Here is an 18494-nt window from a genome sequence, read left to right as displayed (position 1 = left end):
CTAACACTTGACACTTGGACTAAATGGAAAAGATTAAGTATATTTAGGAGCCGAATTCAGATGTTATAAGGAGAGGAATCATTTATGTAGGGGCAGTAGTGGTTTGGTGGTTAAGGTGCTGGGTTACTGCTCAGAAGGTCATGAGTTCAAGCCCCAGCACTACCAAATGGCCACTGTTGGGCCCTTGAGCAAGGCCCTTAAACCTGTCTGCTCCAGGAGCACCATATCATGGCTGAGCCTGTACCCTGACCTCACATGCTTCCTGACATGCTGGGGTATGTGAGTAAAATTTTTTTGCTGTAATGTATATGTGATCAATAAAGACTCATTATCATATCACACCTATTGCTTTTAAACCAAAAAAAAATGTAAGAAGTTATAGTGGAAAGACTGCTAAAGAAACACTGCTGTTGGCTAAGAGAAAAAAACCTGTTTAATGACCCAGCTGTACCTGGGTCTGTTTAAGGAGAGCTCTGCACTCACTCAGTGTGGACTCAGAATGTCTACGTGGTGGTGTTCGGTTCTCAGCTGCTAATCTCTGTAAATATTCTCCTGCTAAGTTCTCTGGCTTCTCCAGTCTACTCTTGAGTCTAGGACTGAACTCTTAGTTTATCCTCTAGACTTTGGCTTGCTCTGCACTCGGGTCCATCCGTGTCTCTGGAGGAGGATCACTGGAATGAGATCTCACCTCCAATCCCTGGAGATTAGGGTTCAAACCCTGCATGGAGTGACCTCCTTGTTCCATTCTACCACACACAGATCTAACCAAACACACTGGATCATTACATAACAAACACACACCAACATTGTTAACCATGAAACTGTATTTTTACAATAGTTCCTTTATTTTATTTCAGTTAGAAATTTCTGAAACACAGTAAATACAGAGAGTACCGAGTTTCAGGTCCGTGTAAGAACAAGATACAGAGAAGATAAATATCAACATGTGTATGAAATTGTATGGAACGACTTTACAGTAAATGTACAAGAAGGTTTTTGATTCTGTTTTTAAAATGATGTAAAGATCTTCAGTATGCAGAGTGTCTACATGATTATTATTTACAATGCATTTTCTTTTCTGTGTTATAATGTCAGATTACTTCTACTCACATGATGACCATTACATGGCATGTTGTGACCTGAGAACCGGAGATTTATTATTATTATTATTATTATTATTATTATTATTGTTATTATTATTATTCCAGCCTGAAGTGAGGTGGAGCTGAGTGGATAAAGGATGTGATCAGTTACGGTTATTGCTGTGGAACGTCTGCATCTGAATGTGAATGATTCATCCCTTAATGCTGTAAGACAGAGAACAGGACAGAATGACAACGTTAAATACCATTCATCATCAGTCCTTACACACACACATTCTCTCTCTCTCACACACACACACCAACACACCACAAATATCACAAAACAATTTTAAATATTTAATAGAATAGAATAATAGAATAGTTAACAGTGTTTTGAGGACCAAAAATGATCAAATATCCTCAAAATGACAGGGTTGAATATCTTCATTTAAAATTCTGAATTTAAAATCATTTTTATTTAAATATATAAAAGAGCTCAATATTGGCTTTTGACAACTGACCGTAAGATTAGGATTAGGGTCCGAGAGGTGTGTGTGTGTGTGTGTGTGTGTGTGTGTGTGTGTGTGTGTGTGTGTGTGTGTACCTCAGTATCTCCAGTGTACAGTGTGGGTTATCCAGTCCAGCAGAGAGCAGCTTCACTCCTGAATCCTGCAGGTCATAATTGTGACTCAGGTCCAGTTCTCTCAGTCTGGAGGAGTTTGAGCTGAGAACTGAAGATAGAGCTCTACAGCTTTCCTCTGTCAGATCCTTCCCACACAGACTGGGAGACAAATGATGAAATGTCAGAAAACTGATCACAAACACACAAACCAGTTATTATACAAGGACTTTTATTTTGAAACTGTGCTTGGTAGGACTGGAAAAGCCCAGAATCTTTTAGGTTTCTAAAATAACTTCAACTTTGTGTCATTTCTCCTCAGTCTCTCTGACTGGTCCGGCAAACAAATGGAGCAAATGTTCTATTACTGGTTATGGGGAAATATCAGCAGTTATCATTCCACTCTAACATTGTCATGGGAGGTTGTTGTCTTGTGTGTGTCGAGTTTCATTCAGATGTGTCACCATGGGTGCCTCTCAAGACTTCATGGATGCTATGTGTTTTTTTTTTTTTTATCCTACTATGCTTTTCCCTAAATAAATCTAATATAATTACAGTAAACGTTCTTTTGTTGGAATAATATTATTCAATTCGGAGTACTGAAGCCCACATTTACTTGGCACTGTTGGGGATCCTTGATCTGCAGTTAGAGCACCCCAGATTATTATAGCATGGACTCAATGGAGCAAATTTGTCAATTAAACTGTGAACTCCAGCATAGTATAATAAGAATAGGTTTCAAGATTAGTAATGCTGTTTATGCTAAACTCACCCAACCTATCTTATTTAACTTTAAATTGCTTACATCAGACAAATTTAGCTGAAATTATAATCTACAAATGGCACAGATTTCAAACTATTGCCATTTTGTCCAGGACCAGCTGTCCAAGCAAATTCAGCCCAAAAGCAGACCATCTGATGTAAAAAGAAGTCTCCAAGAACCCCAAAATTTCACCAAAGGATCTGCTAGTAAGTCTTGCAACTCTTGGTGTCAAAGTGCATGCTTCTACAATCAGAAAGAGATTGCACAAATGTGACCTGCATGGGATGCGTGTCAGGAAAAAGTCTTTGCAAGACTATAGTTTGTTAATGAGCATAAAGGCAAAGACCAGACCTTTTGGAATAATGTGCTCTGGACAGACGAGTCAAAGATAGAGTTGTTTGGCCACAGTAACAGCAGACATGTGTTGTGGATAAAAATGATATGAAATAAACACGAGGGAGACCTAGTATGAGTAATATGTTATTTTATTGAAAATTCACAGGACTGGTTGGATTCACACTTTAAGATCTTTAAGAGTAACACACTATGGTTTATTAGTCACAGAGAAATATAAGAGCTGAGGAGGGCAGGCTGAGAAACACACACACTTTCGTACAGTCAAGGGCGGGCGTGCAGACATAACACACACAAAGGCCCCAATGCACACACACAACATTATGAGATAACAACATGAGACTAAGGTCTCTCTAAAATTGTTTTCTCTCTCTCCCACTTTCAATCCTAATGGTAGTCAGAAAATCCTCTTTCAAAACATCATGGTAAATTTGATAAGCCTTTTTTTAAACATCATGGTAATGTAGATGAGCTCTTTTTAACCCTATTGGTATTGAAATCATAGTCTTTCTAAAATATATTGGTTATCTACTGTGTAAATACAGTATAAATACTGGAGCTTGAGCTCCAGGTGTCAGATCACTTCTGAGAATTCTCATTGGTGTGGATCTCGTGAGGTGGAAATAAAATCTGGACCCTTGCTTCTTCTCACTCACGGCTGGTGTCTTTTTTTCTATCTCCAACTGGGTTCACAGATGTCAGTATTTGCTTCTATGTTTAATTTTAAGTGTCTTTGGGTAATAGGCTAAATTTGGGCCAACATTTGGCACCCCAGATGGGACTGGGTTAAGATCTATATTATGTCTGTAATCTCTCCCGTGGGACTTCACTCTCTAAGCAACAGATAGGCCGTGTAGGGAAAAAAAGGTATTGCAGACGTCTGTTATTTCAAAGTTCTGTTTTAGTGATCTGTTGCCACGAGTGTGAAGCCCCGTGGTGGGAAGAAGGACTGAGTTGGTCTCCAAAAGAACCTTGCGTGAGTGAGAAGAGGTAAGAGAAGTGTAAACCGATTGTAATTGTATAAGGGCTATGTATAAGGTTCATAAGACTGTTTAATGAAATTGTATGTGTTGTGTGAGTGAAAGTCCTGCAATACCGCTGGTTAAAAATTCCAGGGCTGGATAGGAAGCAGGTGGATATGAGGCCTCAAACCCCAGATACCGGCCACTTGAGGTGGCGGCTGCTTTGGTGGGGGACCCCTAATACCGCTGGTGAAAGATTCCAGGGCTGGATAGAGAGGGGTTAAATCCTGGGCCCAGGTCCGGGTCACGCAACTCGGGGAAAGGACCCGTCAAGAGAAGTGTGCCCGGTGTATGAATGTGTATTAACAAATGTGTGTGTGATAATATAAATAGTTGTAACAGTGTGTGAATATAATATTGGTGTGAGAGCTTGCATGCGTGTGTGATCAACTCCAAAAATTAGTTTTGGAGATAAGTGTGAGTGAGTGTGTGTTCTTTTCTGTGCAGGCCTGCTGCTGAGTGAAAGGAAAAGAAAAAAAAAACACTATGTGTGTGCTCTTCAGATTGAGATGGGTAACACAGAACGTTGTGAGATATTTCTGCTTTTTCATTGAATGTTTTGAATTTGGTACAGACTTTGTGTGAGTCGGGTGGGACTGTTTGTATTATAATTACTTTGGTATCAATAACTGCTGTATGAATGTTTTAAAAATTGGGGAGCAGTCAAGAACATTGTAAATATTTTAGACATCTGCCTGGTTGCCCGTTGTGTAAATCAGAACTTCTAGACCTGTAATATATAAAAACATATTCCCAGATTGTGTGATCCAGGGGAAAAGGAAGACTGAAGGTGGGAAACAAGAGTGCATTTTCAGGCCCCAGAAGCCATTGTTAAGAAATGAGTGAGTCCGACGCTCGAAATGTGGAGGAGAAAGTCCATTTGGACCTTTCATTTATATTCCATAAATTAAGTGATAATAAAGGGTTTATCTTTTATGACGTGTGAGCAGAGAGATAAAAAAAAAGGAATAGTTTTCTGTAGGCCTAAAAGGAGGTCTTAGCCCAGATTATAGAATGCATGGTTTGGTTTGTCATTCACACATACAGCCTTATAATCTCAATAGCTCAATTGTAGTCAGCTTGCTCTTTCAGCAGCCTTCGGGCTGTGGATCGTTCTATGGGAGATAAAAAGTAGTCGACACAGAGTGTTTCTTTTTTGTCTATATTGCTCATATCATTCAGTGCCTTGTCTATAAATCCTGCAGAGATGTTAGGTATAATATTTGTAGTATTTTAGTAACTATTGTTATACAACTTGGTAGTAAGTTATAAAAAATTGTGTTCACAATTATGGTAATTAAGTACATAACACTTAAGTTCCTTTTAAATAATGTGGAAAAACTAGTTGGAACAACATGATTTTTATGAGTAATCAAGTTAAAAACTTGTGTTTATTATACAGATTATTAAATGAGTTTTAATTGAATACATTTGACTGTAGAGGAAAAGGTGATTTCTCCAACTCAGTGTGGTTCGTTGGTTGAAATTAATTTAAAGTTGTCATAACTCAAAAATGATTGGTGTTATCAGTCCGGAGAGAACTTTAATGGCAGTTTATGTGTTGTGCCACGTTGTTTCTTCTGCACAGGCATATTGACATCTTTGCCTGACTAATGATAAAATTTATCAGCTGACATTTGAACCTGTTCCTTGTGAGTGATGTACTTAACAAATTAATAAAAACCTGAAAAGTAAAACAGACCCGAGGTTACAGTCTCTGCCTAACTCTGAGGCCAAATCACAAGGACCGGAGTGAGACATGTGCAATGTGGTCCGTATCAGGCTAAGTCACATCCCCCCTGTTGAGATAATATTGAGCCTAAACATTTGGTTTTAGAGAGCACTGTACCTTCACAGCAGTATTAAATGTAAGTAAGTCAAATGAACTGACTCACTAACAAGAGCTGGAATAGCCATAACTAATTTGTGTATCGGTGATTCCTATACGGGTACGTGTCTATACATTGTTAAGCAGTGTAAGTGTGAGTTCTTCTGGCGTATGGTATTCATGTTGCATAATGAGGAATAATTTTTTGCATATTTTCTCTTTAAATGCTGGTTATGTCCAGTGATGAGTAATTAGTAAGATCAGATGGCAGTAGTAGTCTGCACATTTTAAACTCTCTGTAAGGTGTTGTACGCCTGTTACAGATGTGATATCTGAGTCCATAATATTAAGAATAAGGTGGGGATTACTTAATGTGGAATTCGGGTTTTGCAGGGAGTACGAGTATCTGGATTAGGCAGCCTTGCATAATGGTTCCTTTTGCTGACATGTTGTGCTGATGTGAGTTTGTGAGTTAGTTTAATTACAGTCTCTTTGCAACAGTGTAGTTTGAAGTGATTTGTTTCTTTTCTGAACCGTAGATTGGTGAATAGAATAAAGTAGTTCTGTAAATATACAAATATATATATATATATATATATATATATATATATATATATATATATATTATACGGTGTGCTATGGATGTGTCATACAAAGTATACAAGTTGCAATATTTAAATAATACAGAGCAGTGGTCACAAACTCGAGGAATGGAGCATATACTGCACAATCTGTGAAGTGAATTGATAAATCTTTATACGGTAGCTGTGACTGAGCTGTGAACTGGATGCAGGTGTGTGTGATCTGGGAATTGCAGTCCATGGCAGCCCTGTTTGTGGACTGCAGTGCAGGATGGGAAATGTGGTTTGTGACATGAGTAGATTTAACACTACCTTAATATGGTCAAATACAGTTTAAATGAAATGGATACATTTATAGAAGGAATCTCATGCCTTTTCACAAATGGGCGCTCAGCCAAGGAAACAAATTGGTGGTAAATTGAAACAAAGCTGATGGATGATAAATTTTATTTTAGACTAAGTTAAATACATATTCACATTACTCCTAATTAGATATATTTAAATAAAGTGAACAAAATTTAAATGTCATGTATGAAGGGTCTGAGTGATATTTTGAGTGTGGTACAGTTATAAGTTAATAAGGGTCAAAGGGGTGCATGCATGTCTACCATTTAAACTAAACACTATTGTTGTACACATAAAACCAAATTCACTAGGTTGTTTTGAATAAAAATTAGTGGGATAAAAGTGACTAGAGAACTGTAAATACATGTCTAGATCTCAACCTTGTTTACTCTATTTTAGTTCTGTATTATTGGGATTATCACTCGTTAGCACAGATGTGATATTAACATGTTAGGTTAGTGTACATCACAAATAGTCCTAGACTAAAGGATTTTGTTTTTCATGCACCAGAAGGATATTAAGAAAGGAAATCAGGAAGGGATAAGAATGAATCTTTGCCAATTGGGTTTGTATTTTTTAAAGTCAACAGACTAGAACTCTTTTACAGATTAACTAAACATGAGAGTAGAAGACCCCTTTATGAGAGGTGTTATTCCTTTGATTAGAGAAGTTTAGATTACTTCAATAATTTTTAAATCATTTGATAGACCATTATTTAATCTCTGCAGCAATATTTCGTGATCCACTGTGTCGAAAGCCTTTGATAAATCGACAAACAGGGAAGTGCAGAAGGTACCGTGACATTGTTTTAGGACTTTCAAAACAGCTGTTGTGATGATATGTTTTTATGACCTTAGACTTTTTTGCAAACTGATAACATGTCAACGGTTCACTGAAAAGGCTTTCTAAAAGGGACATAGGACAGGGGGCTTTGGGATTGGACTGTAATGATCTAATATAGTGGGATTTCCCTGGTTTAATAAAAGAAAAAAAAAAGGCTGATTTCCAAATTTCTGGTATAACCCCGTTGTCTAATGAAAGATTAAAAAGATAAGTTAAAAGAGATGAAATAATATCAGCTGCTAAGTTTAGAAATACAGACTCCACACAATCAGGGCCTTGTGATTGATTTATATTGAACAATGTGTGTGCTCTGTAAACATCAGAAGTCTCCTCATTTTGAATGTTTAATGGCTTTCTGCATTATTAAAATCAGTATACAGTGAATCACTTGAAAAGTATTCACCATTTTTAATAGGCCTAGATCTGGTGCATAAATTGAACATTTAATGATGGGTTTTGCAGTTGTGTGTTCCCAGTTGTCTGTCTCCAGTTTCCAAAGTGGACAGTGAGGATGGCACCCCTCATCCTGCACTCGCTAACATACCTGGCACATTATGGGCTACATAAGGTTGAAGCACGGCAAGTAACATGCACACTGTAATAAGCTAAAGTGAAGTATAGTCATCCTGTGTCCTGTAAACAATATCCTCCATCCTCAGAAAAGGATGAAGGAACATGCTCACTTAGTCTAGCATTATTACAGCAAGCTGTGATAACAACTGCAATAAGTTCTGCAATACAACCCACCCAGTAACCAATGTTTAAGGCTGGAAGAGGATGGAATTTTACACAAAAGTTGCACAGTCAACTAACTAGTCATCCCAGTAGCTCCATTATTTATAGTATGTTGTATATAGAAAATATATATATATATATATATATATATATATATATATATATATATATATATATATAAGATGTTCCTACTGTAACCCATTCCATTCCACATGATATTATTATTGATCAGCGCTTTTTCCAAGTGACTGCATGTGAGAGCTCAAGGCTGTTACTCCCCTTAACATTCCTAGATCAGTAGTACACCTGGGAGCGTCTCCTTCGGGGGCTGTGGGCTCCCCTGCGGTGTACTCCTCTGTGGTCATAGACTTCCTTGCACGCTCCCAAGGCCGACAGGACATGATTGGGGTCGTCCTCCACCCATAAAGCACAACAAATGTTCCTGGACGTTATCAAATATGGTCTGCAGTGGATCACTGATTGCTCTCTACATGACAAAATCCTGAGATCTGGGTGTTCTTTGGACCAGCCTGACATTGAATGGACTTATGCTCTGCACCTGTACTATGGCTGGCAAACGTCAACAAAGACTGTGTCTTACATGTGACTGAAAGGGGGGACGCCGCTGGGGGGGGGCCCAGCTCAGGAGTGTGGGGCGCTTGCAGGGCTGTAGTTTATATATTGAAAACATTGGATTTGGTGGCACAAGGATTGCCAGCATGGTGCGTGCCGTGGCTGGAGATGCTCTCTTAGTGCAGATCACTGGGAAAATTGCTCTCTCACACATCGATCTTACACTCATCACACCAGGTCATTTCTATTTTGAAAGAACAGGATATGGGGATATGGGGTTAGTCTATGTGCCACCCAAAATGAAACTCTTAAACCTATTAGTGTGCCTAACACACCAACTGTAGTGTTGTATTGCCTAATTAATTCTGTGGAGCCAGTCACTGAGAACATTCACGATTGCCTAGCCGAGATTCATATTTCCTCAAGCTTAAAAGTTTCGAGTCTGAAATTTCACAAACTTTATGAGCACCCTGATCTGCCCAATTGGCTGAATTAAAAGCTATCACTACAGAGTGCAACCTGGTTAAGGGTAGAATTGCTAATATATAAATATATAGATAAATACTGACGTTTATGCCCATGGATTGTGTCATCGGTTTGGAGTTGTGCGAATGCAGTGAGGTTTTAGAATAAGTTGGAATGCCACTTTAACATACCGAGCAAATAGTTAATTGAATTCTAATTGTACCTTCTGCACTTTGCACTGTATGTATTACAGATGCCCATGATTTTAACCAGTGTGCGAGGGGGAAGGTAGAGGAATGATCTCTGTACTTACAGGCAACGGTGGAGGATAATCTGAGTGTGATATTTGTGCTCAAAATTTTTTTTTCCTTGACCAGGGATAGGTCCTAGATCTGGCATACCATCTCAAGTTTAACGTAATTTGTGCTGATACTAAACATATTTCGGTAGATGCTCTACCTCTTGCACTAATGACCTATCGCATGCAGACTAACAGCAATATGTATCTAACACCGCATGAAATGCTTACGGGTCGACCCATGTCTGTGTCTGTTCCTTATGAAGGACTGCCACTGGAGTAATTGCAGATGGATCAAAAAACATATATGAGACAACTAACTGCTATGTATGAAGGTATCTATTCACAGGAAAAGAGCTGGGTGCATTGTTATGGGTGAGGCGTTACCGCCTCAACGGGGGGAGGTGTTCACCTGGAGGTGGGAGACCAGGAGCAGCGAGAGAATGGCTGAAGCTGACTACAAGGCAGCAGCTGACTACAAGAACATGCGACCCCCGATCCCCGAGCATGCTCGATCCTCCAATGACGAGGTGGTGGGGAACACGTGAAGGTCCGGTACGAACCTGCTGTCAACGGGGGGTCTGCCCTCAAGAGACATTATTGTAGAACTCTCAAGTCAATGGCAGACCAGGATGAGAAGATGTGATGATCCATACCCTGGGTGTAAGTGCTAGCCTAACCTCTCCCCAAAGGGTGGCTTTCTACAGTATGTAAAGTGCTTGAGCTGAAGACAACCAGCATACAGAGAGATACTGCCAACAGAGACTGTCAAGTTGTATTGTTATAAAATGTTTGTGATATGACCCATGACATGTGATATGCAACAAAGTGTGACGCACTCAGGCACGAGAAAAGTATAATGGTGCTGTCGAGCACATAGTGCTGGCAGGGTGGGAATTTTTCCTCATAGGAGGTTTTTTCGCCCACCCCTGACTGCGAAGGTTTGGGGTTTTATTATTTTTTTTGGGGGGGGAAGCAAGACTCTGCAGGTCCCGACAAATACAAAACTGTGGGCTGACAGGCCCAGTTGAGAAAGATAGGGACGTGTAGATCCAATCCTGATCAGTGTAGCGTAGAAGTGGTTACTGTAAGGGACCCATTTGATTACGAGGATGAGCGCAGGAATTATGGCTTCATTAGAGTAATCCTCCGACAGCTAGCGGGGGGACGGCCATGGGGTGCGGCAGAACCAGTTTCTCCACAGATACCCGCTTAATTAAGGTAGTTTATGAGGCTTTATAGCCTCAGATGGGGGAATGTTGTGGATAAAAATGACATGAAATAAATACGAGGGAGACCTAGTATGAGTAATATGTAATTTTATTGAAAATTCACAGGACTGATTGGATTCACATTTTAAGATCTTTAAGAGTAACACACTATGGTTTATTAGTCACAGAGAAATATAAGAGCTGAGGAGGGCAGGCTGAGAAACACACACACTCTCGTACAGTAAAGGGCGGGCGTGCAGACATAACACACACAAAGGCCCCAATGCACACACATAACATTATGAGATAACAACATGAGACTAAGGTCTCTCTAAAATTGTTTTCTCTCTCTCCCACTTTCAATCCTAATGGTAGTCAGAAAGTCCTCTTTCAAAACATCATTGTAAATTTGATAAGCCTCTTTCAAAACATCATGGTAAATTTGATAAGCCTTTTTTTTTTAAACATCATGGTAATGTAGATGAGTTCTTTTTAACCCTATTGGTATTGAAATCATAGTCTTTCTAAAATATATTGGTTATCTACTGTGTAAATACAGTATAAATACTGGAGCTTGAGCTCCAGGTGTCAGATCACTTCTGAGAGTTCTCATTGGTGTGGATCTCGTGAGGTGGAAATAAAATCTGGACCCTTGCTTCTTCTCACTCACGGCTGGTGTCTTTTTTTCTATCTCCAACTGGGTTCACAGATGTCAGTATTTGCTTCTATGTTGAATTTTAAGTGTCTTTGGGTAATAGGCTAAATTTGGGCCAGCACATGTTTAGCGGAGACCAAAGACAGCTTTTCAGGAGAAGCACCTCATACCAACTGTGAAGCACGGTGGTGGAAATATTATGGTTTGGGGTTGCTTCGCTGCCTCAGGGACTAAACAGCTTGCAGCAACTATGAATTCTGCATCATATCAAAGATTGCTTGAAGATAATGTGATGCCATCTGTCCAAAAGTTGAAGTTGAACCGAAAGTTGGCCTTTCAACAGGATCATGATCCTAAGCACACTAGCAAATCCACTAAGAAAATGGCTTAAAAAGAATAAATGAAGGGTTATGGAATAGCCGAGTCAAAGCCCGGATTTGAATCCCATTGAGATGTTGTGGGGGGATTTGAAATGGGCAGACCATGCAAGAAAACCCTTAAACATCTTGTAACTGAAAGAATATTGCATAGAAGGGTGGTCAAAAATTCCACAAAGCCTAGTGGGCAATTATGCAAAATGCCTACAAGAAGTTATTTCTGCTAAAGGGGGCAATACTAGATTCTGAGGCCAAGGGTGTACTTACTTTATCCACAGAAGAATATCGCATCTATTGATTTTTTCAAGTACATCAACTTTATTAATAGGTACTTGTGGTGTAACAGTTTTGTCATGCATGTAGACCTGGGGAGTGGGGGACACTTTAGAGGTAACACAGGAAGTAAGAGAAAAAAGGGTACATTGTTGTTGCATGTGGCGCATGAGGTTATTATTAAAGCACATGGGGGAAATGGTACACTATCTCTTTATTATTCCTCGTTACCAGAAACAGTAACGCCACAGTACTGTTTCAAAGATGATCAAATGTTTGCTTGTCAAAATATGTCAATAAGACCAATAATACCAGGGCCACTTGTAATACCATGAGATAATTGTAAGTTGCTCTGGATAAGGTAATGGTAAATGAATGTGTGGCATAGACCACCCCGCTGCAGCACACATATCCTGTAAGGGTGCTCCTTTGGGACACCCTACTGGAATGAGCCCTTGTACCCAGAGGCATAGGGAGACCGCACAATAGATTGCTTCCACTATCCAATTAGAGATTCGCTGCTTCGACACAATATCACCTATCTACTGTCGCCGCCAAAGCAGACCAGCAGCTGCTCCGACTTGTGCCACTGACCAGAGCGATGGACGTAAGTACAGAGAGACCTTACACAGTAGGTGCAATTTCTCTTGTTCCAGTGTGAGGAACGGAGGAGGGCAGAAAGCCTGCAACACTACTGGCTGGACAGCAGACATAGGCACTTTAGGAATATAATCTGGCCTAGGATATAGGAAGGCCTTGGCTAATCCAGGGCCAAAGTCAAGGCAGGAAGGGGCAACAGAGAGAGCTTGTAGATCCCCTACTCACAGAGATGCCAGGGCCAGCATAAGAGCTACCTTTAGCCAGAACAGACAGCTGCCTGACAGACCTTGCAGGACCACAGAAAGGTCCCTGGAAGGTATGCGTGGTCTGCAGATGGGCTTCAGCCGACTGACACCACACATAAACCTTGAAGTAAGAGGATGTTGCCTCACAGAAACGCCATCAATAGGGGCATGGCTGGCCAAAAGGGTGGCCACGTAGACCCTGATGTAGAAGGAGCCAACCCTGCTGAGACACGTCCTTGTAAGAACTCCAGGACTGTACCTATTGCACAGTTCACTGGGTATAGCTGACGTTCCTCACACCATAAGACAAAAAGTTGCCACTTGAGCACATACAATTTCCTCATGGATGGTGCTCTAGTGCTCAACATGGTCTCTACAACCTCAGTTGTGAGACTATCTCAGACTATCTATGAGCTGGTGCCCCTCACCGGCCAAACCCGCAGTTTCCATAGTTCCAGCTGAGGGTGATAAATCAGCCCTCTGGCTTGAGAAAGTAGATCCCTGTGGATGGCATCTGGGATGCGGATCTCCCAAGGAGTGCCGTCCAGCAGGGATATTAACTCTGAGAACCATATTCGAGCTGGCCAATAAGGTGCTACTAGCAGCAGAAGTAAACAGTCTTGACAAACTCTCGCTAGAATTTGTGGGAGCAGAGCGATCATGGGAAAAACATATAGATGTGACCTCGGCCACATGTGCACCATGGTGTCCAGCCCCAGTGGTGTAGGAGGAGTGAGGGCGAACCACAGCAGGCAGTGTGTTTTCTCCCCGGAGACGAACACTTCCACTTCTGCTTGGCTGAACCTATGCCATATGGACTCCAACACTTGTGGATGGAGCCTCCAATCCCTGGGCCTCAGCCCCTGCTGCAACAGGATGTCTGCCCCCACATTCCAGATGCCTAGAATGTACATCGCCCTCACTGACAAAAACTTTCCCTCTGCCCAGAGAAGAATTAGTTGTGCCTGCCTGAACAGGGGGTGCAAACTGCTGTGTTGTCTATCACAACTAACACATGGTGACCTCTTAATTGATGAAGAAAGAATTTCAGTACTAGAAACACGGCCCACATTTCTAGGTGATTTATATGCCACTCCAGATGAGGGCCACTCCAGAGACCATGAGCTGGACAGCCGTCTAAGACCATGCCCCAGCCCATGAGGGAGGTGTCTGTCATTACCATCTTGTAATAAGGAGACACCCCTAACCCCTAACCCTAAGTACAAGTTAATAACATATACATATAATTCAGTTTCTCTGAAGTTATACACTGTCATGAAGATGTTATCAGCACTTTCTGTGCTTTCTGTTCTTCAGGCCAACAGAACTATTACAGAAATATGGGGCTGAACGATTCCTTAACTACTCCCTTTTTTATGTACGTTTGTACTTCCTGCACTAGAGAATCATCATTCAGTTCATTCAGTCACTAGGACTTACTACTATGCTTTGAACTGTTTTCTTGCTGCTTAATCCAAATACATTTTCACACAGGACCAGTTGGTATTAGATAACTTTTTTACTTCAACACATAACATTATCATTTTAAAATCCTGTATTTTGTGTTTACTCAGGTTGCCTTTGTTTTATCTTAGATTTAGTTTTAATTTTGCAAACAATTTAGTATGAAATATACACAAAAACAGGAACAAGAAATCAGGATGGGGCAAATACTTTTTCACAGCACTGTACGTCTTAACCTGATTTTATTAATGTCTGCGCCTTTTAAATATTTTAGACATATGGTCGGTTAGAATGCTAGAACTTGTCTTTCATTTTGTCTGTATTATTTAAATTGCTGCTTATTAGAATAAGATTAAGATTGTTTAAGAGGTTCTGTGCTACTTCAAACTTAATATACAATCATCTGTATACAATCCGTATTATATTAACATGTCCAATTCCCTTAATTTCTGGCTTTAATAATATCTGTGTTGTAGAATGATGAAGAGAAAGAGATCAGACTCACCAGAACCCAGCTGTGTGTCCATGAAGAGCGACGGGTCAATGCCTCAACCAGCTAACTTCAGAGACAGAGACAGTTCTCCTGATCCGAGGTCAGTACAGTGAGGAGTTTTAGTTCTTTTCTCACCAATAAAAAACAGAAGGGACATTTACACTGAGACATACACTTCAAAAAGGAAAAGGAAGAGCTAACAGAAACTATTTATCCTGTTCAAACTGTTTTTCCCTCATCCCTCAATTTGGACATTTTCACTTAGGGGTGTACTCACTTTTGTTACCAGCGGTTTAGACATTAATGGCTGTGTGTTGAGTTATTTTGAGGGGACAGCAAATTTACACTGTTACACAAGCTGTACACTCACTACTTTACATTGTAGCAAAGTGTCATTTCTTCAGTGTTGTCACATGAAAAGATATCATCAAATATTTACAACAATGTGAGGGGTGCACACATTTTTGTGAGATACTGTATATTATTCATTCATTCATTAAAACATTTCTCTCTAAACATGTTAGTGTCAGTGCGGAAATCCTGAAATCAGTGTATTGTGTTAAGAGGATAGTGTTAAATATCTGTCTCTGTATTTATTAGTGTGTGTTGTGCAGCTATGAATACATATAGTCTATATTACATCATGTGTTTTATTTCTTCACAGACCACAACAGAAGAAATCAAAACTCAGCAGAAATCACACAGCTCTCGCTAACACACTGCAGAACGGTAAGAGCTCTGAGTCATGACTTTATTTTATCAACTTAAATTCTGTTCATACTTAAACACATCATATTCAATTTATCAAGATGAATTAGTCAATAATATTAATAATCTGTAATTAGTTTTAGTTTGCACTGTACATGTTTTTACTTCTAAATTTAATACATTAATCAGGAATGTACATCAATATTTAATTTATTTATTTAAATTGATTTTACATTGAACCATGTTATTACTTTGTTTATTAGAGTCTGTGGCCTCTGTGTATCAGACAAATCTGAAATCCAACCTGAGAGAGAAGTTTAAAAGAATTAATGAAGGAATCTCACAGCATGGAAGTTCAGCACTTCTGAATGAGATCTACACAGAGCTCTACATCACAGAGGGTTGGAGTGGAGACGTCAATAATGAACACGAGGTGAGACAGATTGAGACAGCTTCCAGGAGACCAGCAACACAGGAGACACCCATCAAACGTAATGATCTCTTTAAAGACGAGTCCATCAGAAGTGTTCTGACGGAAGGAGTTTCTGGAATTGGAAAAACAGTCTCTGTGCAGAAGTTCATTCTGAACTGGACTGAAGGAAAAGCAAATCAGGACGTCACCTTCATGTTTCCACTTCCCTTTAGAGAGCTGAATATGATGAAACAGAAAAATCTCAGTCTGATGGATCTTCTTCATCACTTTTTCCCTGAAATGAAAGAACTAGAATTAATAGACTCCTACAAAGTGGTGTTGATCTTTGATGGTCTGGATGAGTGTCGACTTCCTCTAAATTTCCAGAAGAATGAGATGTTGTGTGATGTGACAGAGTCAGCCTCAGTGGATGTGCTGCTGACAAACCTCATCAAGGGGAACCTGCTTCCCTCTGCTCTCCTCTGGATAACCTCTCGACCAGGAGCAGCCAATCAGATCCCTCCTGAGTGTGTAGACCAGGTAACAGAGGTACGAGGGTTCAGTGATCCTCAGAAAGAGGAGTATTTCAGGAAGAGGATCAGTGATCGGAGCCTGGCCAATAAAATCATCTCACACATGAAGTCTTCAAGAAGCCTCCACATCATGTGCCACATCCCAGTCTTCTGCTGGATCTCAGCCACTGTTCTAGAGAGAATGTTGGGTGAAACAGAGAGAGGAGAGATCCCCAAGAGTCTGACTCAAATGTTCACACACTTCCTGATCTTTCAGATCAAACACAAGGACCAAAAGTACCATCAGAAATGTGACCCTGATCCTCAGCAGACCAGAGAGAGTATCCTGGCACTGGGAAAACTGGCTTTCCAACAGCTGGAGAAAGGAAACCTGATCTTCTATGAGGAAGACCTGAGAGAGTGTGGCATTGATGTGAGAGAAGCTTCAGTGTACTCAGGAGTGTGTACCCAAATCTTCAGAGAGGAGTTTGGGCTTCACCTGGGGAAGGTGTTCAGCTTTGTACATCGGAGTGTTCAGGAGTTTCTGGCTGCTTTATACACGTTTCTCTCCTTCATCAGCAGAAATGTAACAGAACAACAAACCACTGATCTGTCTGATCTTCTCACCAAGTCAGACATGTCTGATCTCCTCAGGAGTGCCGTGGACAAGGCCTTACAGAGTGAGAATGGACACCTGGACCTGTTCCTCTGCTTCCTTCTGGGTCTCTCACTGGAGTCCAGTCAGACTCTCTTACGAGGCTTAATGCCACAGACAGGAAGCAGCTCTCACAGCAAACAGGAAATAGTCAAGTACATCAAGGAGAAGATCCGGGAGAATCCATCTCCAGAGAAATCCATCAATACTGCTGTGCAGTGTGTTAGCGAGATCTGTGTGGTTCATGTTCTTCAGGACGTGCAGTGTGATCTTCAGCGCTCCCTCTCTGACACTGTGCAGATCCTCCTCATCCTCCACCACCCTCTCAGTGCATGCTGGGTAATCTGGACTCAGGAGCTTCCTAAACCTCTTCAGCTCATTCTTCATCAGAGTGATGACTTTGTGTTCCAGCTCCTGGTTAGAAACACACAGGAACACATCTAAATATTATAATGTTACACACTGAGAGATGCTTTTATTTTATAAAATAGAAGAAAAGTCTCTTTCTATTCCCACAGTTACAGCTGAAATTCTGTCTGATTACCCATAATGTTGCTGCACATGGATAAAACCGTATACACACACCTTGAATATGGAGTCCAACTGATTTCCGCTGAGGTTTGATTTCTTCTGTTGTGGTCTGTGAAGAAATAAACACATGATGTAATATAGACTATACGTATTCATAGCTGGACAACACACACTAATAAATACAGAGACAGATATTTAACACTATCCTCTTAACACAATACACTGATTTCAGGATTTCCTACTGACAGTAACATGTTCATGAATAAAATAGTGATGTAGTCATTAATATCCCAGGTGTAAATGTTGTTGTGTAGCACCACAGACCCTCCAGCTCAGGGACTGCAGACTGAACTGAACTCTTAAAGCAGTTTTCCTCACTGCCAGTCCGAGAGCTGCAGCACTGCACAGTTTAGTGTTTTACTGCTTCAACACCTGATGAAGATCATGAAGGGCTTCAGGTCGCAACCCAGACGCTGATTGGCCTGAGGACTGAGACCCCCGCCGCCTCCATACCCCGCCCCGACCCGGGACGCGAGATCCGCCGCCTGCTTCCCCCCCTCGCCCCCGAAGAAGATCTTGAGGCGTACTTCGATGCCTTCGAGGGTATTGCCCGCCGGGAGGGGTGGGACCGTGACGACTGGCCTCGCGCCCTCGGCCCGCTGCTCACGGGACAGGCATGGACAGCCTACTATGCCCTCGAGCCGGAGGAGGCTGCCGACTACGCGGCAATGAAGGAGGGAGTCCTGGCATGGTGTGGGCAAACCCCCTACCAGGCAGCGACAGAGTTCCGTCGCTGGGCTTATCGACCGGGGGCCCGACCACGCGGACAGCTGAACACCCTCATTCGGAT

The 18494-nt window shown here is 41.0% G+C and overlaps 2 protein-coding genes and 1 long non-coding RNA gene across 3 annotated transcripts in view; 1 reads left to right on the top strand and 2 right to left on the bottom strand.

Annotated features, from left to right (window-relative positions):
• Positions 1 to 18494, bottom strand: part of LOC128618421 (NLR family CARD domain-containing protein 3-like) — a 78465-nt gene that overhangs the window by 27509 nt on the left and 32462 nt on the right. The gene's annotated exons all lie outside the window — the stretch shown is intronic.
• Positions 1161 to 14922, bottom strand: LOC128619114 (uncharacterized). The gene is made up of 3 exons (XR_008387889.1): positions 14839 to 14922; positions 1687 to 1863; positions 1161 to 1307 (listed from the first exon to the last, which is right to left on the bottom strand). It is a non-coding gene; the product is annotated as an uncharacterized LOC128619114 (long non-coding RNA).
• Positions 14759 to 17676, top strand: LOC128618541 (NLR family CARD domain-containing protein 3-like). Its single transcript, XM_053642228.1, has 3 exons — positions 14759 to 14926; positions 15491 to 15555; positions 15798 to 17676. Exons 1-3 carry the CDS (start codon positions 14811 to 14813, stop codon positions 17555 to 17557), a joined length of 1941 nt encoding a protein of 646 aa, XP_053498203.1. The 5' UTR covers positions 14759 to 14810; the 3' UTR covers positions 17558 to 17676.

The sequence above is a fragment of the Ictalurus furcatus genome, chromosome 1 (assembly GCF_023375685.1).
Source record: "Ictalurus furcatus strain D&B chromosome 1, Billie_1.0, whole genome shotgun sequence".
Classification (NCBI taxonomy): Eukaryota; Metazoa; Chordata; class Actinopteri; order Siluriformes; family Ictaluridae; genus Ictalurus; species Ictalurus furcatus.
This window is presented reverse-complemented; position numbering and strand designations above follow the sequence as displayed.